The sequence below is a fragment of the Nelusetta ayraudi genome, unplaced genomic scaffold (assembly GCF_046127955.1).
Source record: "Nelusetta ayraudi isolate G7.1 ecotype Tasmania unplaced genomic scaffold, CSIRO-AGI_Nayr_v1 ptg000081l, whole genome shotgun sequence".
Taxonomy (NCBI): Eukaryota; Metazoa; Chordata; class Actinopteri; order Tetraodontiformes; family Monacanthidae; genus Nelusetta; species Nelusetta ayraudi.
In genome coordinates this window covers 944,408-969,704 of record NW_027466131.1, presented here as the reverse complement: position 1 = coordinate 969,704, position 25,297 = coordinate 944,408, and the positions used below count along the sequence as shown (strand labels likewise).

Here is a 25,297-nt window from a genome sequence, read left to right as displayed (position 1 = left end):
CATGAAACCCCGCAGTCAGTCATCCTCTTCCAGCTCACTGTCTCCAACCCAATTAGCAGAGTCTTTGCCTGGAGTCGCTCTGTCAGCTCCAATCAAGGCCGGCGTCTTCTCGGAAATGACTGAACATTCAGCCCGCCACCTCCAGGCCGGAAGAGGCCTTAGCATGGAGTCATCACTTCACCACACGGACGAAAGAGGAGGAAGAATGACTTGTTAGACGTAATGTTATGAGAATCAATATAAGATCTGGATCGCTGTGAGCAGGGTTCGAACCTGCGCGGGGAAACCCCATTGGATTTCGAGTCCAACGCCTTCACCACTCGGCCATCACAGCTGATGACAGCAGAATTGGGAGTAGAGCCTCAGGGATTCGGGAAAATTCATCCCCAAAAAATTTGCTCCAAACCTTGGTAGTCGAAGTGCATCATTCAGCAGTAAATTGCCCTGAGAATGATTAAAGTCTCAAGAGCATGGAGGAGACAGGTAGTCTCTCCAGTAGAGCTGGGCAGGTAAGATAGAAGCTCCTTAATCCCTCAGCAGGATCTGTATCTCTTTTGTGCAAGGAGTGACAGGATGAGCACTACCATAACCCTACAATATGACTTCCGGCAGGCCACTGCTGTGAATGTTTCTGACCAAACAATCAGAAACTAGCTGCACGAGGGAGGGTGGCCAGTCTAAAGTCCTGTTGAGGGCGTTGCACTCATTGTCCAGCATCATGTAGCTTGATCAGCATTTTCCATAGACCACCAAAATTTGCAAGTGTACTTCTGGTACCCTGTGCTCTACATGGATGACGACAGGTTTAACGTGAGCACATATGACAGATTTGATAAGGTCAGGTGATTGTCGGGGAGAAAGTTGTGCTGCCTGCTACACCATTCAGTATGTTTGGTGGTGGGTCAGTGACGCTCTCGGGAGGCATTTCTCTGGAAGGACGCACAGACCTCTACAGGTTAGATAATGGCACCCTGATGGCTATAAGGTATTGGAATGAAATCTTTGGGCCAATTGTCAGAATCTACGCTGGTGCAGTAGGACCTGGTTATCTCCTGGTGCACGACAATACCTAACCTCATGCGGCTAGAGTATAAAGGCAATTTCAGGAGGATGAAGGAATTGATAGCATTGACTGGCCCACATGTTCACCTCACTTAAAGGTCACCTATTATTCTAATTTTCGGGCTTTTGTATTTTATGTCTGGCCCCTCCAGAGCAGCCACACACGATTTCCCGCGCTGAAAGCTTTTTAGATTTGCGTATCTCGCGGCTCGTTTCCTCGTATTTACTGCATCCCGCGAAAAACGCTCTGTTTCACTTCACTCCACCCCCAGCCTTGCCGGTGTACGCCCCCGTCTGGCCCACTCCGCTGTGATTGGTCACACTCTTCGTCGCTGCCGAGCCGTACTTCCTCAGTTTGCCGGTGCGGGAGTGAAGGTAAATGGCAAACTTTCCGAAACAGGCACAATTTAAACACTTACCGTCGTGAAGGCTCCACCCTTTAGCAGCTGTTTAGCGGCTAATCCAGCTTCGTACGGACCCATCGCGGGCTGAGTTACGGCCGCAAGGCGGACCGAAGGTCCCTGGACGTTTTGACCGTGTTTTTGTTTTGTATTTTTGCGAGACATTTTAATAGGGCTTAGAATGATTTGGTTTCATACTGTTGACTTGTATCAAAACACTGTCCGATCAGAGAAAATATGTACGCTGAAACGATCACTTCAGTCATAGAGTCGTTTATTATTAGACAAGAATATCTGCACAACTTACGTCCACACCAAGCACAAAGCAGGAAGAGCTCTATACAACCCATGTTACCATGCTGGCAGCGTGAACATCGCTATAAGGAGTGAAACTTGCGAATCGCTGCCTCTTCAGTTTGGCTGCCAGCGAACACAACGCACATAACAAGCAGAGCGCGCAGTTAGCGGCGGTGGCTAACAGTTCATCAACACCATTCAGCGGTTGTACGTTGCAAGTAGTCTTAAAACTAATGTTGCTTGAGGTCACAATACACTCACAGTCCTCATACATGTTTTCAAATATTGCCGTGGCTGACTATTCTCTCGTCGTTCACCGGCCGAGTCGAGCCCGTCTCACTCCCGATGCCGACCGGACCGGTGTTCCATCACATCCGCATTTGGCTGAACAAACCTCCATTTTCTCTGTTCGTTCCACTCTGACCGTTGTGGTCCTTGGTGCTTCGGTAGTCGCTCGGTATTTTCTATTTTTTAATTTCCCTGACACCAAAAAAACATTTTCTCTGAGCAGCGCGATTGCGACATCACTTCCGGGGCAGAGCAGCGGAGGGCGGAACTATGGGCGGAACCAGTCCGAGAGGGTGCCGGAGGTTGGCCATGAAAGGAGCTCCGGCACACAATGACGTCATTGCGTTCCCAGTGTTGAAAAAATCTCCTTGAACAGAGTGCTTAGAACCATGCCCAACAATTTGCGGGGCTCACATCCAAACGCATGAACGTCATTATTTGACGATTTTTGATCGTTTGACGATAGAGTTCAACATTGTAACAGTTTTTAAAGCTCAGAAAAGTGGAAAAGCATCACAGGTGCCCTTTAAACTCAATAAAAATAACATAAATGTTTTAGTCCATCTGGCCCCACCAGGTTGCTCCTTAGACTGTTCTAGATTTCGCTAATGCCCTGGTCTAGATTTGGGGGAGGGAGGCTTCCCAGGACACCATCCATTGTCTCATTAGGAGCATGCCCTGATGTGTCAAGCGTGCATACATGCACACAAACTACAGAGAATCGTTTTGAGTTGTTACAATGACATTTGGTAAAATGGACTAGTCTGCTGCATCATTTGTGTGTGTGTGTGTGTATTTTTTGTTACAACCTCCCATTGGCAGCGATGGAGCTGTCCAACCCAAAGAGTTTTCGAGATGATCTGCGCTGACTGCCGGCAATGACACCATACAGACACAAGGTCGCACTGCAGGGCTTCAAATTTAATATGAATGACAAGAGACCGGCAGATCGAAGCTGCAGGTCCCAAGCACAAACAGAGATACATTCACACAGCAGTCATTAGTCTCCGAGCGCCACATTCACCGTGTCTCCAGACAAACACGGGTGAGAAATAATAATAGCTTCTAAATTGAGAACTGGCTCTGTGGAAATATTTGTATGATTTGTGTGTGTCAAGGGTTTACTTTTGGACAAACTATGAGAAGTGTGTTCCTTGGAGCGTAACCACCGCAGAAGAGCACAGTCGGTTCAATTACGTTTCCAAAGTTTGACAATGAGTTCTGAAGTACGGCAACCCTATTTTCACTGGACATATTCTTGGAAATTATTAGACTTTCAGGTGAATTTTGTCAACTTACAGACTGGAGTTTAGAATATTACAAGGCACAGTGAAGTCTGACTCCCCATTCATGGATGAGTTGTGTGTCGACGGCTGCCTTAAACAGAACAGAACCACAGACTGGCGTTGAGTTTGGAGGAAGTCTTATTTTTTGTCTGCTGTTTAAACAAATACAACAATTCCAGAGACAAACACAGCACAAAGCGAACACTGTTTTCTGTTTCCCTTCAAACTGTTTTTTTGATCGTACAAGAAAAGTGACAAGCGTTTACTGACAGTAGTGCGAAAAACGAGGCAAAAACACGTAGAGATTCATGCGCTTCATTATGACAACCAACGTCACTGTCAGTCAAGCAGCAGCGCTGCGATTTTAGCTTCCTACGTCCACGTGGCTCTTCTGCTTCAGCAACGTTCCGCTGAAACAGGTTTTGCTGAAATGTGCCAAAGACAGCGACATCTGTGGCCACTCCGTGTATTGTGGTTAAGTTACGTACGTCGTCCCTGGATTCAAACCATTTGTGCCGTCTCAGCCTTCGGAGGCTTTAAAGTCACTTGTGGCCACATCCCCAACTGTGAGACCACAATTTGCTCCCCTACAACATCAACACTGCCAGGTCTGATATGCTGACTTATTTAAGTACCAGCCTCCTGCAGACAGGTGGCAGTAATAAATAATAAGAAGCAATCTATGAAATACATCTATGTATTGAGACTGAGCACAGCGGCTGCATGAGCCAGTGGACGAAAGGCTCAGTCCTACTCCTCGGCTGCACTTTGATTGGAAGGATTGGTCATTGGAGACCTCACCGCTGAAACCTCAGATCTGCCTCGGCGGTGACTCATTGGACTGCTGCAGGTCATATCCTGCCATCCACTTCAAACTGACTAGTTGTTGGCGTGAGTTCTGAGCCTCTCGACAAATGGTTCTGGTGGACACGCCCCTTGAAGGTCCCCCTATCTACTGTAGTCTGCGTAGAAGATCTGAGCCAGTGGGAGAGTGTGTCTCCTCTCCAGCCTGATGGAAGCAGATGGAATTTCACAGGTGGATCTCAAAAGAGCCCGCTGACTACATCTGCACGCAATCGCGGCAGCTGCTTCCTGTCGGAACTACTTTCTCCACGTGTCACTAGGCAGATGCGCACTGATGGCTGTAGGGCTAGTGAACCTGCTCAGATTACTGTTGTTCAGTTTTTCCTGTCGTGAGCAACCACCGCTCATCCGCACGTACACGGAGTCGGACTTTCTTTAGCATCGTGAATATCTCAGGAAAATAGTCCCCTAGTCAGCTGCTGCCAGGGGGAGAGAAGACACATGTACTGACCAGCTGAGATCTTCATCTCTGAAAGAGGGATGAGTAAAAACATGTATTTTTGTGTTTTTTAGATGAAATCTTCCTTTAATACAAAGTCTGAACACCTGCATTCTTACACTTCGAGAACACATCGCAGGACAGACAGAAGATTTGGAGCATGCACCGCACGTCTTGACAACGCTTGCCAGAAACACAGTCTGTTTGTTTTTTTTCACCCGGCTCTTCACCAGCCACAGTGTGCTTCAGTGGGCTTCAGGCACCATGGCTGCTGGGCTCCTCACAACACTGTGGTCTCCGACTGCAGGATGGACTGGGCGCGGGAATCACGGTGAGGCTGCACAGCGTGTTCAGAGCCGTTCCTGGAGGCCAAGGCATTGTTGCAGCGATGGTCTCTCCTCAGGCGGCAGTTGAGACACACACTCTGCCACTTCCTCTTCAGCTCGGCCTGCACCTGCAAGATTGTTAATGACCTCCATCAAACTCACTCAAACTTGCTCAGAATATCCTCAGCAACCTTTTGACATAAATACGGTTGGCAGCCACATCTGGACGCGCCTACTGTACTAAGTCTGGCTCTCTCCGGTGTATTAGTGATCAATGGGAAGAACACTGACTATATATGAAGATGGGCAGAGTCATTGTGGTTCTGAAGTCTTGTGGCTGGGTGCACGGACATCGCCAGTCTTCTGGTACATTTTGATAGTGGAAGATTGGATTTTTTGATATGTAGTTGGGAACAGAAGTGAGCAGTGATTGTAGCAGTGAGTGCCCCAAAACCCGCCGGTAGGCCAACTACAGTTTGCTACAAATCCTTAGCCATGCCTACAACTTCATGGCCATTTTTACTCAAAATCATGCAAAATCAGACAAAATGGGCATTAGACCCTATTGAATTATTTCACTTGCAACGAAGACCAACAAAGAAGTTGGAAACAGTTTAACGATTTGAATTTAGGGCTCAATTTCATATTGACAGCCAGTCCTTTTCAGTCCTTTTGCAACCAACTTTGGCGGTTCCTGCAGGCCAAACAATATAATAAAGTTACAGCCTATCTTTATACAGTCAATGTGGCAGTGCCAGAGTGTCGTCAGTTGTCCTACTCAATCACTGGCCTGCTGCTCTATATTCAATAAGCCCCTCCCTCTGAACATTAGCAGACACGTAAAAGCTTTGATGAACGTTTTCTAGAGACATTTTTGTTCAGGTTGACGGGTGAGAAGATATTTTCTTTCCCTGGTCAGTGTCACATAAATCAGTTCATAAATGCTTGCTCAAAATAAAAAGGAGGTGGAGCATCATGGTTCACCTGTTTGCAAGGGCTGCTAGTTAAAACATAGCAGGTGGTCGAGGGAAGAGCCAACACTCACCTCAGTGTTGAGAAAGCAGTAGAGGATGGCCACCACCAAACCCTGCCACAAACATCCAAGATCACGTCAAAATACATTGAAATCCAATCATTAACAATTATTTCAAGCAAGATGAAGAGAAGGACAAGAAGTTTGAGAAGTACCTGGAAGGATCCGAGGGCCAGGTCGAAGAATATTTTATAGACTTCAGCGATGGACTCGCTGAGAAAGACCACATAGTGGATCCCAAAGAGAGGGATGAGCAGCAGGGTGGATTTGGCCAACCGCCTGGCAGGACAGAGAAAAACACCCGGTCCAAGAGTTTCAGTCACACTTGATTCTCCAGGTGGAACCGCTCACATCTCTGACGGAAGCATGTTTCAACTGATCAACCTGTTTACAAGCTTACAGCTTCTTCTTTCGCGTGTGCTTTGGAGATCACCTTGCAGCCGTCACTTTCTGATTTTCTCACAAAGAAAAGAGATCCAACTGGTCACTCAGTAGTGAAGCTGACCAAAATGTTTTAGACTGGAGCTGGGCAAAGGTGTGCTAAGATCTGAAAGTTTGAAAGCGCGGCAATCCAGCAGCTAAATTTAGAGATGCCATCCCACACAAAGAGGATGAGGAATGTTCAGGGCTCCTCTGATCAGATAGAGTACAACACATTAATGTTTTTTGGCTTTGATTGCCACATGCTATGTGAGATACCTGTATTGTGATTGGTCGTTGCCTCCCACGTCTGGGCACCTCAGTTTCTGGACCAGGATCCGGATGATGCTGATGAAGAGGATGAAGTTCACCTTAGAGAGAGAGGGGAGACGGGTGGCAATATTTTTAGTTTGTTCGCCGCTGGAGGTTTTCCCACCCACACAGATGCAAAGAGCTTTGCTCATCGAACAAAGATGTGATGTGGTTGCTCAGTGAGGAAGAAGATAAAAAAAACACCTGGTCCATGTGTCATTTCTCCATAAAAACACACAGCTGGTGCCCCTTCTCTTCTCCTCCTCTCTGGTGCATTTCCATACAGATGGACAGAACCCTGCTGTGCCAGAGACTAGAAACTGCAAACTCTTACTAACTAAGAGTTTGATCTTGGAAAACTACCACGATGACGACAGTAACAGTGCTGCAGTTAGCGGAACACCAACCTCATTGAACTATGGCGTGTTTTAGTGAGTCCCAACAAAAGACAAATGAAGAGCTGCCTCAAAATCCCACTCTCTTCAAACCACCCATCTGTCCATCTATTCATCCATCCATCCATTTTCTATCAATCTTTCTTCTCCAAAATCAGCAGTTGGATTGAACTGCCTGTTAGCAGGTTGAAAGCCTAATGCTAGCAGGTAAATTACAATGGATGTTGTTGAGCAGCTTTTCTTTAAATGCAATGTGAAAGGTAAGCAGAGGTTCTGGGGGCTATTTATTGGCAGTGTTGCACCACCTAAGAGTTGAAAACAAAGCAGGGTTAGACTCTTCAGTCGGTCTTGGATCTGAAGAGCCTAACCCTGGTTTCACAGTGAATTACGCATGTTACTGAAAAGAATTTACACATCATAACTCAAACCCCAAATGCTGTAGGTACATCATGAAGGATGTGGAACCCACCATAATGGAGAATCCGATTGGTCCGTTGATCACCCAGTTTGGTATGGGGTTGTCATTTCTTTCCCAGCATCTGAGAACATTGCAAACAAACGGCGTCAAACACATTCAAAGCAGGCCAATCAGATTCACCCTGCTGAGGCCTCCTGCCGGTGCACTAAGTGACACTTGATCACAGCTGAACCCCTGGCTGTAGCTCCGCCTCTTTGTCCTGAAAGGATGCTGATGGTAACTCTGGTGAATGTGATTCAGACAAGAGTTTCTTAAGACGGTTATAAGAAAATTCCGAAATCTTGCATAATATTCTGTCCAGAGAGAAAACATGACAATTCTCTGAAAGGAAATATGAAAGTAAAATCGTCCACTCACAGTCAAGTATATTTGTCATTTATTTGTAGCATTTCCATGTTGTCTGATGTGGTTTGGAGGAACCACAGGGCTGCCACTGGATATCCATGCAATAACTTGCAATAGGATCCGAGGAAGCTCATTATGATGATTCCAAATCCACCAGCTGAATTATTCAATAAGGCTCTTTGACATGCTGGGTATTTGTTTCATTACCCCAGAAAATAAGCTCAAGGATTAAATCTACTGCATGGAATGGGTGAGATGAGCTTTCAGGTCTAATAAACCAGCCAACCATCACTGTTCAACATCCAAGTGGGACAAGCTAATAAAAAATAATCAACCCTGGAGAGTTCTCACGCACCCTAAAAACTAATTAAATCTTATTAATAAGGTGTCAGATGTGCACATGGCATGCAGAGCCAAGCTTCTGATATAAACACAAACATCCAGCACAGGTTCCAGCTGCCGAGGCTTGAGCAGCTGCAGGAGCAGTGAGAGCTGAAACTCACCCCGTGTCTTCCAGATAGATCCTTGTCATGACCCACGCAGACACGAACACGGTGGGGATTCCTGCAGGACGCCATCAGAATAAGATTTGATTCGCTGTGGATTTCCCTGCTTTATAATGTCCATATACAATATTTACTTTTAATGTACTTCACTTCATATATTTGTTTTATACGATATATTTTTGGGCAAGAAGAGTATTCCTTCCTTGAAAAATAACCAGTAGTTTTGAAACAATCTTGCTGATAGATCAGTTTTCACAATAGAGACCTTGTATTCGTGGCTACAAGGGCTTTTGGAGAGTGTAAAAAGTTTAGCTGTCCTATTCTTTTATTTTGTTGGAATTTCATTATCGAAAAACATTTATGAACGTGATTATGGCAGTGTGGTCGCACCCCAGCCGATGAGTATGTAGATGACAAAGTGCTTGTTCTCAGAGAAGAAGACCATAAGCAGGGTGTGCAGGTACAGGGCCTCCACCAGCAGCCAAAAGAAGTTGGCCATGATGAAGTACTGGAAGAAGACCAAACTGGCCCGACAGCCCACCTGGAAAGCACAAACTAGTGTAAATCCAGAGCGTGACAAAAGGACAGAAAAAACAATAATAAAGAGCTGAGAGACGGACAAACATAATCAACATAATCAATAATTTAACATAAATAAATTATCTAATGAACACAGAAACTATTCTAAAAATATAGAAAGAGAAGCTAATTTAAAATAAACACCAATGTAAAAAGGTATTTAAAAAAAACAATCCAATTTATGTTGCATTTATAATTTTAAAATGTGCGCGTGTGTATTCTGACCAGTGAAGGCTGGTTGGAGCAGTGCGGAGACGTGCGGTTGAAGAGGATGTCGTCCTTCACCAGCACGGCTACGGCCCTCAAGATGAAGGAGAAGAAGAGGTTGAGGTGGATGTAGTTCCTGGTGCAGTGCAGCTTCCTGTTGACGGTGGCAGACAGTCAGAGTGTGTATGTGTTTGTGTGAAGGAGAAATTACCGGATGGACAATAAATACAGGCTCAGTGATCACTACCTGATGCTGCAGCAGCCACTTCTTACCTGAACAGACAGAGGATGGCACTACCGGTGATGAGAGCGATCAGAGACAGACTGTGACCCAGAGTGTAAAGAGTCTGCACCAACACATAGAAGACCAGCTGTGGAGCACAAAGGTTTATTATTATTATTATTATTGTTATTATTATTATTATTAATAATAATAATAATAATAATAATAATAATAATAATAATAATAATAATAATAATAATCTGGCGCTGACTTGTTTCTCTTGCTATAGATAATACACTCTGACAATGAGAAGGTTACATCATTTTAACTCCAGTCCAGGTCGATTTATTTAATCCACAGAATAAACTCAATGTACATTCATGTCGGTACAGAATTTTCCATCTGCTTGTGATAAAACCGTCTTTTCAAAGTGAAACCGCGAGCGTCGTGAAGGCATCCGAGGAAGAAGAGGATTGGAGGCGATGAGGAGAAGAGGGCAGAGCAGCGAGATGAGCAGACAGTTAATTTAACCAGCACAAAGGCTGATTGAGAGGAACTCTGCCATGACCTAGTGGGAACCGCAGCGGTAAAAATGAACCGGGGCAGCAATAATTGGACAACAAGGCCAAAAAGCTTTGGACCTCCTGCTCACCAAACTAAACCCTTCAAAATAAAAGATAACTGTTCCTCCTTGGAGGTCAGTGGGTAAAGTCGGATGATCGCAGAGCAGAGAGGAGGTAATAGCGCAGCCGCATACAGCTGCAGCAGCTGAGGGACGTACCTTCTGGTGGCTGGCGTCCAAGCCGCAGACGCTGGTGATGTTTGGGTAAACGTCCGACCATCCGGCCGACGTGCAGTTCCGACTGATGTTCCCTGAGAGAGAAGGGGAGAGGGATGTTTACCTGCAGGCACCAGCTTCTGGACTCACCAACTCACACATGATTCTGGACTCACGGACTCCTGTGGCATTAGTAATATTCATTGTTCTGTGCACTGTCCATCACTGTCTTTTTTCTTTTTCTTTTTTAGATTTTCCTCAACCTGTACAAAGAATGTAAGGATGAAGGTGTTGCAAAGAGTATACAACTTGGGCTCCACAAATAAAAATTGATTGAAGAGCTGGGCAGCGTGTTTCCAGAGCTTCCATCAGAGAACAGAAGCTTAGATCGGGGAGGATGCAGTCGAAGTCGAGGAGCTGGACGGATAGAAAACACACTTCAAGATCGGCCTTAAAACCTGCAGACATGAAGTGATCTGACCTTATGCAAGGCGAGGCACTTCATAAAGGCGAGGCACTTCATAAATATGCAGAGTGGCTTGAAATGAAGTTGGTTTTATTTTTAGAAGCGCGTCACGATGCTACAACCTTTTAAAAGGGAAAAAGATAAAATGGGAAGAGGGCAGGGAGCTCCTGAGGGATGCTTTCTGGGACTCCCAGCACTTCCTTCGCCTCTGGAAGTTCCCAGCATGCACTGCGAAAGAAGTTATTGGCTGACTGGAGACAGCATCAACGCAATTTGTGCCTTCGAGCACAAAGCAGCCAGGTAAACACAGACCTTCTAATGGCTCCTGGGGATTTATTTAACTATGTCTGATGTTGACCCTACTGCCGCCCAGCTGAAATGGCCAGCAGTTCAGGAAAATTGTGAAGGCAATGGGGCCGGATTCCATTAAGAAATGTACATATTACTGCAGTTCTGCATTTGCGCTATTGCAAGTCATTTCCAGGCTGCATATTAAAGTGTAAATGTCATGCTGCTCAATTCAAACTCGAGCTCTTGCGAGTTGTAAATTGCTGTCAAGCTAAAGCTAAAGATTTATGTGCAAACTTTTGTTCCCCCCTTATTGGCAAGGGTGTTTTGGACAATGATTAGGTTGGTTCATTAACAATATCCTGACGGCAATTTGAGTTGGGCAACATGATTAATCGTAACAAAATCGCAATCTCAATTCTGCCACTATGCAATCTAATTTCTAAATTAATCTGTGCATCAGTCACATGACACACGCTCCTACTCAATCGTGGTCTTAACTGTAAGAAGAAAAAAAAAAGTGATTCTCATTTCATCCAGAATCGGACGTACAGCCCTAAATTTGACGCACGAAAGATTGCAGAACTGCTGACAACTTGAAAGCTAACAGTAGCTGCACACTGGTTAGCCCACAGGTGTTTCATTTTAGGAGAGAAAATAGTTGCTAATTTTCAGCCTTTGAGATTTCAACATCTGGAGTCTAGCGGTGACAGCCGAACGAACTGGTGCATCCCAGACAGGGACAGGGAAGCCTCGGCCTGACCTCTGGCTGCCCAACAAGCCGTTGGGATGCTTACATAATGTTTAGTCAGCAATCTAAATGTGGCCACATGTCTCGGAGAGGAGCTCTGCAAACGGCCATCTGGTCTCCGGCTGGCAGGGAAATCCACGGCACTCAGTGGCACGGGTGAGCGGAGGAACCCAGCGCACCGAGGCAGGCATGAGAAACCTTTTAATTCAATTAGCGGTACAATGACTCGTCATGTTTTGCTACCCCCAATCCAAAAGGGGAAGAACTCGTGAGGTCTTGACCCCGGGCTTCATGTCTAGAGGTTTTAAAAGGTGTGATGGTGTTAAACACAATAACCAGGCGCAACTCCAGATGCTGACACAGCACCTGCTGCTGTGCAGTTGGAGCTGATTTCTAGCTGAGCATCAGGTTGCAGGAATTAAATCTGATGAATGTTGCTTTTAGTAACTTACCTTGTATTTCTTTTTATTTTAGAAATGATCAGCAGATAAAGGAGTTTTTTGGGGAGAGGCGGGGCAATCACGCACCATTCCTGCCGAAAACCGTCCTGAGGACTCTGGGACACTGGATGGTGACGACGTCTCCCACATCGGCTCGTTCCCAGCATGCAATGCTGTCCCACACTCCTTTACATCCAGGCTCTGTGGGAAGCAGACAAGGGTTGTTCAGTCTTTGAATAGCATTACTCTTAGCATGGAGGTTCTGCAAATGAGGATGGAGGTGAAGAAACTAGCAGAAAACAACAGAAGAAGAAGAAGAAGAAGAAGAAGAAGAAGAAGAAGAAGAGCCGGCGGACAGTTTCCTGGTAGAGACAACCAGCTGGATTTCATTCAGCAGTGACATTTTGTTTAAATGAGGAGGCACCTCGTGCGCTGATGAGTGGGAGCCGATTGGAGGATGGTGTTTGGGGGGGGGGGTGGAGGGGGTGGAGCCTGGCAGGCCTGGCCGCAGGCACTCGGTGCCGTTTGTTTAAATGCCTCACATTATTCCCCCGGAGCACGGCAACACGTGCCAACTCCCTCTGCGTCCGTCTGAAAATAGGAGCTGAGCTGAAGGTGCTTTTCGTTGTCATTTTATGAGTTTCTTTATTTTATTTTATTTTTTTTAATGATGCTTGACAACTTTTCAAAATGAACAAAAAGTGAGAACCATTTTCGGATGCTGTGTGCGGAAAAAAAAAACATTCTCCCATCGAAACCGGAGCTTCTTTAAATAGGATCTGGAAACAACTGCATGACCTCCCACCCCCCACCTCCTCCACCTCTGCCTCCTCTTAATCCTCCTTCTCCTTCTCCCTCTCCTCCTACTCCTCCTCCTCTTCCACCTGATGAGCAGACCCTGGAGAGAAGACGAGTGGCCCTGCATACCAAAGTGCCAGGCGACAGCAACAGTTCAAACAAACTGCCTCCTAAAATAGCCCTGCCAGCTCCTCGGCACAAGCCTTAATGGCTGGAGAGACTTTATAGCGGCAGACAATTTGAGAAAGAGCGCTGGGTGCGACCGGAACCATCATCTATGTTTCCTCAGCTGAGGAGGCGGAGCCAGATGGCGGCGGCAGAGAAGGAGGAGGAGGAAGGGGAGTAGGAGGAAAGGGAGGAGGAGGAGAAGGAGGAGGAGGAGGAGGGAGAGGGAGAAGAGGAGGGACAGGCGGAGGAGGAGGAGGAGGAGGAGGAGGAGGAGGAGGAAGGAACCCAGGAGGCTGCTGCTTTTCACTGTAAAGATGGAGGAAGCTCATCATAAACATCCCGAAACTTCACCTCCTCCTTCTCAAAACGTGCTGATCGGTCCCGTCACACTCCGATTCCGAACGGCTGCTCTGATCTGAGGAGACGAGTGCGGCAGTTCGATCATGTCTGCCAGGGTTTTCACTACCTGCTCTGTTAGAGTTGGTCACGGTCTCGCTTTAACAGCCGAAGCTGAGTTCTGCAGCTGCTCAATGACACATAATCACCCTGTGATAATCCTCAGACCCTATAAATGATGAATCCGATGAATTTTTAAAACCTCATCATTATCACCACAGTGGAGAGCATCAGCCCTCTGTGCAGCACCTGATAATTAAAGGCAATAATTATCCATTGTCTGTCTCCTCGGTGGTGGGGTGAGGGAGGGCGGCGGAGCCTTTCTCAGCCACCTTGGTGTGACGGCAGGGTAACAACCAGAACAAGTGGCCAGTTTCACTGCGGAGAAAGACAAGTAAGCACTCGCTGTCACTCCTACGGCCCAGTTCCCAGTTCACCTTCCGTTCTGGACTGTGGGAGGAACCACACAGAACCAGGCAGACACAGAGATGAATTGCTATTTCTCGTCACATCCCACAGTCTTACTAATCCGTGCCTCTTCTTTGCTTTTTCTGATTGTATTCTTCCCTTTTTGAACTCGTTCCCTTTAGTCCCTGCCCCCGCTGTTTGCGCTCCGAGCACCAAAGTGCAGCTTGTTCTCATTTTAACCTTGGTGTAACTGATCAAACACTGGGGTACCTGAGTCCCTGAGAGGAGGGAGGACTGGGACAGAGCGCAAAAAAAGAAGAAAAGTGGGCAGGAGAACATGGGCAAATAACCGCAGAATAAAAGATTTATTCAAAGGAGATGGAAGCGGCGAAGTCTCGAGGGCAAAATTGGTTTCAGCCCTGAACTGGTGACCAGCGAAGCATGAAGGGAAACTCCATCTCTGCCTTGTCTTTCACACAGTCACTGTGAAAATGGGCAAAGAGCACAACAACAACAGCAGCAGCAGCAGCAGTAGCAGCAGCAGCAGCAGCAGCAGCAGCAGCAGCAGCAGCAGCAGCAGCGGTCACATCTGGAAGGAAATCCTCTCACCATCTCTTTGTCCTTTTCCTCTCGCCATCAGGCGACGGCCGACTGGCCAATGTTCTTCTTCCCTCAGCCTAATTCAATTATGTGCAGTCAGTTGAACAAACAGATTTCTTTGATTTGCGCTGTGGAGGAGTTCTCTGTGATCTGCTCACGTTTGACTGGCTGCTTCTTGCCTCGACCCCTGCTGCTGCTGCTGCTGCTGCTGCTGCTGTGGAAGATTGGTCACATGGCCCCCCAGGGGATCAAACACCTGAGGCGACTGCACAGTCAGGACACATCAAATGGGGTGTTTCAAAAGACATTGTCTTAATAAAATGTTTGCTGTTGTTGGAATTGGAGAGAACTATTTCTAGACCTGCCGAACAGACGTCATTGTTTTGTTTGTGTTGACAATAACACAAGTGAGCCTATTATTTGAATGTTTTGCTCTTACATGCAGGGTTGGGTTAACAATTGGTAAAGACAACGGCACACAAATTCACCAGTTTATCAAGTTCTGGAGCTAATTGCTAATGCCCATAATGCTACTTGGGATGCATCACTCTAGGCTCCAAATTCCAGCTTAAAAAAAAAGAAAAAAAGAAAACAGTAATCAAGAGGCACCTCAAGACAAATCAGAGTTCTTGTCTTACAGTGGACCCAATCAGTGAGGCTTCCTATTGGTTGGAGGCGCCACACTTGTGTGGCTGTCTTCTCACTGCAGCATCCGCACTGACAATAACATCAGCTGACAGCAGCTAAACCCTTGTTGTATTTCAGCCTCTTTCTCTGCAGTGGATTCAGTCACATTCTGACCACTTCACCACAATTAAACATTGAAGATTTTTCAGTCTGAACCACAGGAAATTGTGACTGGAATGTAAAGTTGACTCGAACTGAGCCAACAACAGTTGAGTCCAGGCTCCAGTTTCGGTGTGTTGTTTATTCCCATTGATCCTTAATTCACACAGGAGTTGGGCAGCACCTGGGAGTCTGCAGGTGAATTATTCACAGGAGGAGGGGGCTGTTCCAGTTTTAAATCAAACTAATTGGACCTTATTAACGGAAGTGCAGAGTGTCAGAGCTCTGTTTTGGTCTTGGAGGGAGGAGATTATCCACCAAGGGACGAGACACCTCGTTAAAACCCCAGGAAAAAAGTTCACCCTGCTGTAAAGCAGTTCCTTTTTCCTGCCAGGTTAACGGGCCAATCAGACTCTGAGTGAACGGTTGAAGGGAAGAAATTACGATGTTTGCACACGAGGTGGCAGTGCCTGTGCCAGGCCTATGACAGCAACACCAGGAGTGTGTGGAGTGTCAAAGACGTTCCCACAATCACCAAAATAGAAAAGACCCGACCAGACAGAAAGAGCAACCCAATGGGGACACACAGCTGACTGACTTTATTTTGTGTGCTAACCTGGCAGCGTTTTTTGTTTTTGCGACTCTGACCTTTGCTGAGATCCGCCTCCTCTTCCTCCCGCAGCCTCCGCAGGCACTCCGTCTTGTCCCTCTCCACCTCCAGCATGAAGTTACACGTGGGATGTCGTCCGTCAACCTGGAGCGGAAAAACATTGTCTTTATTTTGTTTATTGGTTGTATAAATGTGATGACAACTCGTTCCCAGTTTATGTTTCCCACTGTTGTACAGCAATCATGTGTAGATGATGATGGTAATATATATATATATATATTTATATATATATATATATATATGTATATATATATATATATATATATATATATATATATATATATATATATATATATACACATATATATATATATACTGTATATACTGTATATATATATATATATATATATACAGTATATACAGTATATACAGTATACACACAGTATACATATATATATATATATATATATATATATATATATATATATATATATATACATATGTATATATATATATATATATATATATATACATATGTATATATATGTATATATATATATATATAAATCCTGACCAATCATACATCTTTCTGATCGGTTTTCCTGTTACTCTGAACGAAGATCCATACATCCCTTGACCTTCAGGGTCATCCTTCTGACCAGCCTCAGCCAAGGAATGTGCCTGTTAGCACAGATCACATGAACCCATGGTGGACATCACTGAACACAATGAGACCATCTGACAGAGAAAAATGAAAAAAATGAAGCATATGACCGACCTGACACCACACATTTAGTGCATCATGTTATAGGCCCTGTCACACCGTGAGTTTCTATTGGATGTTCTCAGGCAGATTTCCAATGGAGGATTTGATTGGAAACCGGATAGGAAACTAGAACGGAATCATTAAACCTCTTTCTTCATTCAGTTTAGATGAGGATGTGCTTTGACTGCTGCTCCTAATACCTTTCACCCTTCAAGGTTCTGAGCCCAAAACCCATGCGCATCTTCTCCGGGGCTCAAGGCCTATCGATCAACTGCCGGATCAAGAGACGAGCCGTCCAGATCATTACTGTCCAGCACAACTACATCAAAGCACCAGACAGGCAGACACAACGAAAAACAAGTAAAATCACAGAAGAGTTAATGAAGTAAAAAAAAAGTCAATATTTTAAATTTTGTCAAATGTCAGTGTGGAATTTCTTTCGGATGCACGCTGACCGAATGATGAATACAAAGTCCAGATAAGCTGCTTAGACAAGCCTCTGTGAGTGTGTGTGTGTGTAATAAATCCTGCACTGAGAGCCGAGCCGAGCCGGCAAACATTGAACCGTCGTCTACGTGGCTGAATTTTACAAACAAGTGTTGTTTTTTTTCTTCTGCGACTTCAAGCCAGTTCAGTTCAAATGTGCCGGGTGTGTGTGTGTATGTTTTTGTGAGTGTCCATCCATGAGTGCCTAAGCCAGTCATCTGGCAGTGCGACCGTTGAGTTACATCACAGTCATGGTTGGCTCTGCGATGAATAACTCTGACAGTCGGCGGCTCGGAGGGGAGACGTGAAACATGTCGGCAGCCGTGAGCTTTGACTCGTCTCCAGCAGGATTACGGCTTCTCTACATGTGTGATATCATGCCAATACTCCTGCTTTCTCTGCAACAGATGTGCAAAGGGCCAAAAATAGTTTTGGGGTAAATCCGCTTTGACGATAATGGAGTGGAGGCCCTCACACAGCAGTACTTTATATTATGAGTTGTTATTATTATTCCATCCATCCATCCATCCATCCATCCATCCATCCATTCATTCAATACCTGCTTCTTCCTGAGCTCAGGGTCACAGGGGTCTTCTGGAGTCTACTCTAGGGCGAAGGCAGGGTGACGCCCTGGACAAGTCACCAGTTCATCGCAGGGCCACACGGTGACTAACAACCATTCACACTTACACACACACCTGCTGTCAATTTAGAGTTTCCAGTTCACCTCACATGCATGCTGTTGGACTGTGGGAGGAAGCTGGAGAACCTGGAGACAACCCACGCACACACAGGGAGAACATGCACACTCCGCACAGAAAGGCACCGGGCCCGGAATTCAACCCACAACCTTCTTGCTGTGAGGCGGCAGCGCTAATCACTTTGAAATCATCACCACATTCCGAGGGAAAAAAATGCGGAGCTTTAGCTGTGATAGAAACAGGAAGTTGCCGCTTGCACCAATAGGAAGCCCTATAGCTGTTATCAACTGGCTACAGCAGCAGAGAAGACATCTGATTGGCTGACTTTAGTTAAAAACCAGGGATCACCAACGTGTTGAAAAATAGCATAACTCTAAATTGAATTTTATCCAACCTTTTCATTCATTGTTGACAATTATGGAGAACTCATTAAAGTGATCAGGGTCTTCACATAGATGAATTTCATTATATAACTGAGAAAGTTTGTCATTTCATTAGAGTGCAGCAAACTGGTTGCCCTTCATATGGCTCAGGACCCATGAAGTTCAAAAAGGTCGATGACACCTGGTTGAAACACATGCAGGGCTTCCCCAAATGTTTTCCACTGGGTTTGCTCCGGACATTAGACGACCATTCCTTGCCACGGGAGACGACCAAAGAGACCAAATCTGCCCCCTTCTCTGCAGTGTCACGCTAGTTAACCCTCGTGAGCCGATATCCTTCCAGTGAGCCCCGCCGTGGAGCCCGGGCAGCTCTTACGCTGTTCGTCCTCGTGCCGAGGCTCTCCATCACTCTGCCAGTAAAAGGAGGAGAGGATCTGAGGCGGTTCTCAGCAGCCATCCATCACGCTTAAAACCCCCAGATCTTCATTCCCACTCAGGAGGAGAAGATGCCAAACATGCACAAACACCTGCCGTCTGGCGGCATTCCGGGACTTCACACACCAAATTCACAGCAATTTGCTTCAACTAGAGATGATGGAAGATCGGGATTCTGAGCCAATTTGCTGAACTGATAAATGACAGGAGAGGTTTGGAAAAATTATCTTTTAAATGGTTGTATTTTCCAAAAGATTTTTAAAAGATTTTTAAAGCCCCTCGCTGCAGAGGGAGAGAAACTGATCCAGTCACGGACGTGTAAACCAGCCAGTGCAACTCTGGTTGAAACTCTTCCACTAACAGAGTTGGCAAAGATTTAGTGGAGGAGCAACAGAGAAGATTTTAAAAGTTGAAAGAAAAAACCCCAACAAAAACACTGTGGTGAAAAACAAACTGTAAAAACAAAACAAAACAACAACAGTAAAATATCTGCTAAGACTTCCATGAAAGTGAGTATTGTTATATGTTTTCAACCTGGTTATTCTTTTCCCTATAATTATTTGTCCTTTCTAATATGTTTTGAGGAAAAATACAAACTTTAAAATACTGAAAACTAAAACCAAACTATTGAAAATATTAACACAGGTACAAATGCGTCAATCACTGTGTTAAAAGGAGTTTAACTGCCGGGCGAAAGCGTCATTTCTCTGCACTGTTTGGATTTACATAAACACTCACAATTCTTCCCACAGAAAGTAGAAAGTGAAATACACAGCAGTTTTTCTCCCGACAGTGACGCTGGAAAAACACTCGTGCAAGACATCTATTTACACATGGATATGGAGGGGGATTTATTGTGTTGCAGTCGCACACACGCACGCACACACCCACACACGCACATACACACACGCAACTACTGCCTGTAGCTGCTTTTACTCAGTTTTCTTTTCACTCGTCTTGTGTGTCATCTGTTTTTCTTCATTCAACAAGGCTCGTTCATTCACTGTGTGTGTGTGTGTGTGTGTGTGTGTATGTGTGTGTGTGTTAATATAAGCTGTGGTTGCAGCCGTAAACATCCCTATCATAAGTGCCTCTGTTGATGTTTGGAGGATACATGTGTGAGTTCACTCAGTAGTTTGTGTTGTTTTATTGGCGACAGCACTGATGCAAGGTTGCCATGTTGGCCTTGTGTTGCCGACCTGTGACAGCAGTCAACAGTGAGTCAGGCTGGGGGTCAGATGACTGGTAGTGGAGGCTCTAAGAATGAATCACCGCTGATTTCAAGCCTGTTGGTGATGATTTTCCACCTTTTGACTGTTGTTTATATGTTACTGCTGTTGCTTTTCATATTTTCATTTTTGTACACAATGACCTCATTCAAGCATCGCCTCCAACCAGGTCCCGCCTCTTCCTGATAAAAGAACGATGATCGGTTCAGCCAAATTCTGATTCACTATGAAACTGCTTTTAATGAGAATTCATATTCCGGCTAAAGTTAAAGTCCCAGTGATTGTCCAGCCCCGAATACTGAGTGCCGAGCAGGCAGGAAATGGGTACCATCGTTACAGACTTTGGCATGACTCGGCCGGGGATTGAACCCACAACCTACCAGTCTGAGGGTGGACACACTACCACTAGACCACTGAGCTGGTACAACATTATTCTCAGATTGCAGTTGGAAGTTTTTTCCTACCATTGAAAGCTCAGCTGAGATCAGCTGTGAAGATCTTTTCGACCTCTCATTGTGTCATTGGTTAATGCTGGATTTCAGGAGGACAGACATTTCAAATGTTAGGATTTTTTGCGGAGATGGGGGGTGGGGGGGGTGGGTCTCTAGAGGTCAGCAGTCAGCAGTGGCCATGCCCTCACAAGCTGACTTTCGATGACCAGCTGGAGAATAAATGAGCGGCAGCGTCGGAGCCCTCGAGCAAGGCACCGCAGTTCAAACGGGCTGCGTCGTCCCACTTGCTGATTATTTTTGCTTCCATTTGGGAGGAAGAACATTCCAGAGGAACGCTCACAGTCACTCCGACAAAAACAGAAAAAGGCGGTGTGAGTTCCGGATGGAAGTGGAGCAGCGGCTGCTCCGAGTCGGCCCTGCGGTGAGATCACTGCCATGAAAGGAAACCAGAATTTCACAGCCACTATCTGTGAAATCTGAACAAGGTCTGTGTGCTAACAGGCTTTTCTGCCCACAAACACTGGGACGATGCTGAGAACGCCACTGTGCTCCGGGCTTCTGCTCCGCAACCGCAGTTTGTTGATTCCTAATGGGAGCGACCAGCAGAGCAGCGAGACGGCGGCGGTACGTCAGCACTGCTGAATGTGTTGACTCGGCGGGTGCATCCACAACATTTATTTTGTGATTAAATGCGGATTTTTGATTTGTTCTGAATGGCATAAATTCACCACTGTCTTGTTGATACACGGGTATTAAGCTGAGGTCACACACTTGGTTTTTTTAGTCATTGGTCATTGGCTAAAATGCATGTTTCTGATTGGGTCTGGAACAAGTGCATCACTGTGACCGGAGTAGACCAGTTGAAGCACACAAGTAGAGCCAAATCACACTCAATGACTGTATTAAAAGTTGGGCGGAGCTTCCGGTTTCAAAGACAGAAACACAGCAGTAGCCAAAAACCTGAATTCTATTGTTTGGCCAGCATGGACAGCCAGAGTGGGTTGCAAAAAGATGACTGGCTGCCAAAGCGAACAGGAGCTTGATGTTGAAGTTCATTGGCTCTGATGTCCGTTTTGTCTGATTTGGTTTAATTTTTTTTTAGTAAAAAATGGTCGTAAAGTTGTAGTAGCCAACTATAGTCGGCTTACAGGTGGGTGGGCAGGTGTTGGGTCACCACCAGCACCACCCACACATCCAAATATTTAATCTTCCAAAGATCTTTCAAAACGGACCAGATGCTCACTATGTAACCAGCCTGTAACCATCTTTATTTACACTAAATGATCCTGTTTTTCATTTTTTGAACTGCTATATTTAAAGGGATAACATTTAGCCAATGGCAATGATCCCTGAAGTTATATGAGAAGGTACATTTCCTTAAATTACCAGCGCTGTCTCACAACTCATACATCCCACTAAATAAAGCTAAATAAACAAAATAAAATTTCTGCATTTGTAAAAACAAAAAGTGAGAGAGAGAGAAAGAGAGAGAGAGAGAGAGAGAGAGAGAGAGAGAGAGAGAGAGAGAGAGAGAGAGAGAAAGAAAGAGAGGGAGGGAGGGAGAGAGATTTTGACACGGGTAACACATTGGAAGTGGGCTTAAAGGCTGTTACTGTGAATTTGTTGAGCTGATGCTTTCATCCACAAAACACAAAGAGCCCATCAGCTTGAATAGGAAGCAGATGGTGAGGAGAACAAGAAGAAGGGGAAGAAGGAGAGAAGAATGAGAAGAGGAAGGAGAAGAAGAGACAAGAGAAGCAAAGAGATGTGCACATATTTTTAGCACTTCCATTCTGTTCCGCTCAGATGTTCACTGGTTGCCTACAATGGAGTTGAGCATTTTCGTCTCTTTGTGTTTAATCACACTGAGGGCAACGAAGTAGCTGTTGGCGAACAACATCACACGACTGATCAGACTTTTGCTCTGCGGTTTCTGAGGGGTTTAAAACACAATGACAGAATAACAACAGATTTAGGAAACAAAAAAAAATTGGAGGAAATAAATCATTTTCAAGGTTCCTCACTTCCTGAGTTGCTTGTGTAACAGATTTTAAAAATGTAAGACTAAAGGCGGGCCCTGTTTCCCATTCTCACCTCTAGGTCTCCAGTCACCAGGGTTAGTGGTTCTACGTTAACTGAAATGGAATGCCCTTCAAAGACAATATATGATACTGTTGAAAGGTCTTCTGCACGGGATTAACCTCAGGTAACCCCCACCAGTTGGAAGCAGGGACACATTTTGAGTTGTGTACCTCAGTGTTATTGGGTGTTTTGGCCTTTTACTCACGATACACCCCCTGCTGAGGCAAGCCCACCACAGGCTCATCAGGCCTGGGTCTGTGCACGTGACTTCTTGGAGCACACCTGGGGTCTTTCTCTCCTGTTCCATCACCACCGGCAGTCCCTGCTATTTTTTTTTTAATAGTGTTGTGTAGGGCTTGGCCACAAATCCCCAGCTCTTACAGGAGTTTTAAAATATGAATCAATGATGAAAGTCAATGACCACAGCAGTCGGAGAACAAAGCCAAATTGTAGTCATCACACCTTTAATTTGCCAGCGGGCGTGAAGTGGTTGAGTTTCTTGAAGTCCCTGCCAACATCCAGCTCAAGTTGAATGACCTGCCTGTGGCCAGGAAAGTTTGCATCATAGGATCTACACAGGCTTTTTTCTATTATTTTTATAATATATATTTCTGTATTGCTTTATTGTTGAGTTGGATGGTTTGAAAAGAAAAGACTGTGATCCAACCTCAACGGGCGTGTGAATAAAAATCTTCACATTTATATACTGTCGCCGCTGCTTCTGAGGGCATTCTGGGAAACATCTTATTGCACTTATGGCACCGCAACTGGTCTGTAACTTTTTTTTTTATTATTCTGCAATTATTAAGTTGATCTGCAATGACATGCCACAGCCAATCATCAAACGGCTCCCCGATTAGTTGTTTTCTGCCTCCTGTAACCAACCAATCAGGAGTCATTTATTGTCTTTGACTGAAATGATGTCTTCATTTTCCAGTGGGAGCCAGATGAGACGAGGAACTCTCCCACACCACCGCGGAGGCAGATGTTTGACATTCAACATCCAATAAGACTATTTGACATCTTAAAACAGTTATTGTATTTTCCAACCCACCTCAAACCCACATCAATCCAGTGATCATCATGATTATATAACAGTAAAAATAGCAAAGATTGTGTATACCTCGACTCAAACCTTACGTCACCTTATCACAATTCAAACGTCACTTTGCGTTTCCCATCTGCAAATGTTTTCACTGGCATGACCAGGAGCAGAAGTTAAACCAACACTTTAAGCTCAAAAACTCTTTAAGGTTATTGACTGAGGATTTTCGGGACTCACCGTGTGCGACCACGACGACAAACACACGATGACCAGCAGCAAAACTTTCATCTTTCACTCCTCGGAAGGAAGGAGCGTCTCCGTCAGCTCCTCTGACCAGTGGCCGCTCAGCTTCATTCCAACCCCTCCACCAGTATTCTCATCCTGGACTCAAGACGTGCATGTTCAATCACTTCCAGGAATGTATAAGCTCTTCAAAAAATGTTTTCTTCAAAACAAAAACAAAAAGATAAGTGGAGGTGTAAGAGCAGCAGCCACTGAATCCTCGCTGCTCACATCCGTGCAGCTCAGTGTGCACAGAGAGCAGTTCCCCGGCAGCTGCCTTCCCCTTTCAATCTCAACACACACACACACACACACACACACACACACACACACACGCATTCGCGGGGCAGGGTTTCAAAATAAAAGCACCACAATGACTCTGTGCATAAATTCAAATGAAACCGAGCCTGAAAAAAAGTTTAATTAACTAAAGAATTGTGAAAAGAAAAAAGAAAATGTGTGCGTTTCTTGCCTCTCTTCCCCTCTGGTGCTCAAAGGTCATCAGTAACAAAGCATTTAGATTGATAAGCGATATTGATGTATATTGATGAGATGAGAATCAAAAGGGGCATTTCTCTGTGTCTGTGAGACAGTCTGTGTCAATGGGCCTGTATTGACTGAGTATTAGGATCAGGAACAAGGACATGAGAGGGACGGTGCAGACGCAGGTGCCAAAGAGGCCAGACTTGGATGGACTTGACGGTGAGCATCTGGCTGGAAGGATGCTGAGGGTGGAAGTGACAGCAGGAAACAGAGCAGAGAAGTTTATAGAAGGAATGATGGAGCAATGTTGGTGTGAGAGAGAAGAGAACGCAGAGGATTAAATGGAGGCAACCCATTGGCTGTGGCCACCTGAACGGAACGGCCCAAAGGGAGGGGACAAATCAAATCAAAATTCAAGTCCTCCAAATCCCCAGAATCCTCTGCTGAGCAGCTGAGCTAAAACACACATGCAGTCACGCAGACCCAACCTCTGTTCAAAAAATGTACACACTGCCTGACGTGCACATGGTTTGTGTCACATCTGGTAAACTTAAGGCAGCAGAGCAGCCGGAGTGGCACAGATTTACACAGCAGCGGACGGCGCTGCTGTCCCGCCGCCGGCTGGCCACTGTGTCAACACCCCGTCAGAAAATGTGAAGCAACGGCTCCCCGTCCGGCCGCCTGCACTGCTTTACCACTTGTGTATACAGGCCAGGCTAAACAGTGTGACTGCACTTCCAAACATATTGTACCCATCCTGACCCACACAGGGGAAACAGAGCACGTACAGCCTGTGATGTATGCTTTGTTTTCCAGGCTACACGACTCTGAGTTCTATCGGTCCAGCTGGAGGGACGGTGTGGGGGGAGAGGGTGGGGGGTAAGGGCTTGATAGGACGGAGACAGATGTAGAAAACCCTGTTTGATTGGATCAACCTTCAGCTGTGAGTCAATAAGCTGTGGCCCTGGTGTGAGGGAATGAGAACCTGGGAAGAGTCTTTGCA

The 25,297-nt window shown here is 45.5% G+C and overlaps 1 protein-coding gene and 1 non-coding gene across 2 annotated transcripts; both read right to left on the bottom strand.

The window, feature by feature from the left end:
- Window positions 1–252: 252 nt before the first annotated feature.
- On the bottom strand, window positions 253–334 carry trnas-cga (transfer RNA serine (anticodon CGA)). The gene has a single exon. It is a non-coding gene; the product is annotated as a tRNA-Ser (tRNA).
- A 4,248-nt stretch (window positions 335–4,582) lies between these two features.
- Window positions 4,583–24,062, bottom strand: vipr2 (vasoactive intestinal peptide receptor 2). Its single transcript, XM_076044478.1, has 13 exons — window positions 23,767–24,062; window positions 15,989–16,094; window positions 12,272–12,385; window positions 10,243–10,334; window positions 9,512–9,609; window positions 9,257–9,392; window positions 8,843–8,993; window positions 8,450–8,510; window positions 7,593–7,662; window positions 6,696–6,787; window positions 6,152–6,275; window positions 6,009–6,050; window positions 4,583–5,091 (listed from the first exon to the last, which is right to left on the bottom strand). The coding sequence occupies exons 1-13, from the start codon at window positions 23,815–23,817 to the stop codon at window positions 4,918–4,920; spliced, it is 1,311 nt and encodes a 436-aa protein (XP_075900593.1). The 5' UTR covers window positions 23,818–24,062; the 3' UTR covers window positions 4,583–4,917.
- Between the last annotated feature and the right edge of the window lie 1,235 nt (window positions 24,063–25,297).

Excerpts from the sequence above, each read along its gene's own strand:
- vipr2 (XM_076044478.1), bottom strand. The coding sequence starts at position 23,817 with ATGAAAGTTTTGCTGCTGGTCATCGTGTGTTTGTCGTCGTGGTCGCAC. Across the intron at positions 10,335-12,271 it reads GACGGTTTTCGGCAGGAATG|GGAACATCAGTCGGAACTGC; the intron begins GTGCGTGATTGC and ends CTTCTCTCTCAG. Across the intron at positions 5,092-6,008 it reads ACTGCTTTCTCAACACTGAG|GTGCAGGCCGAGCTGAAGAG; the intron begins GTGAGTGTTGGC and ends ACAATCTTGCAG.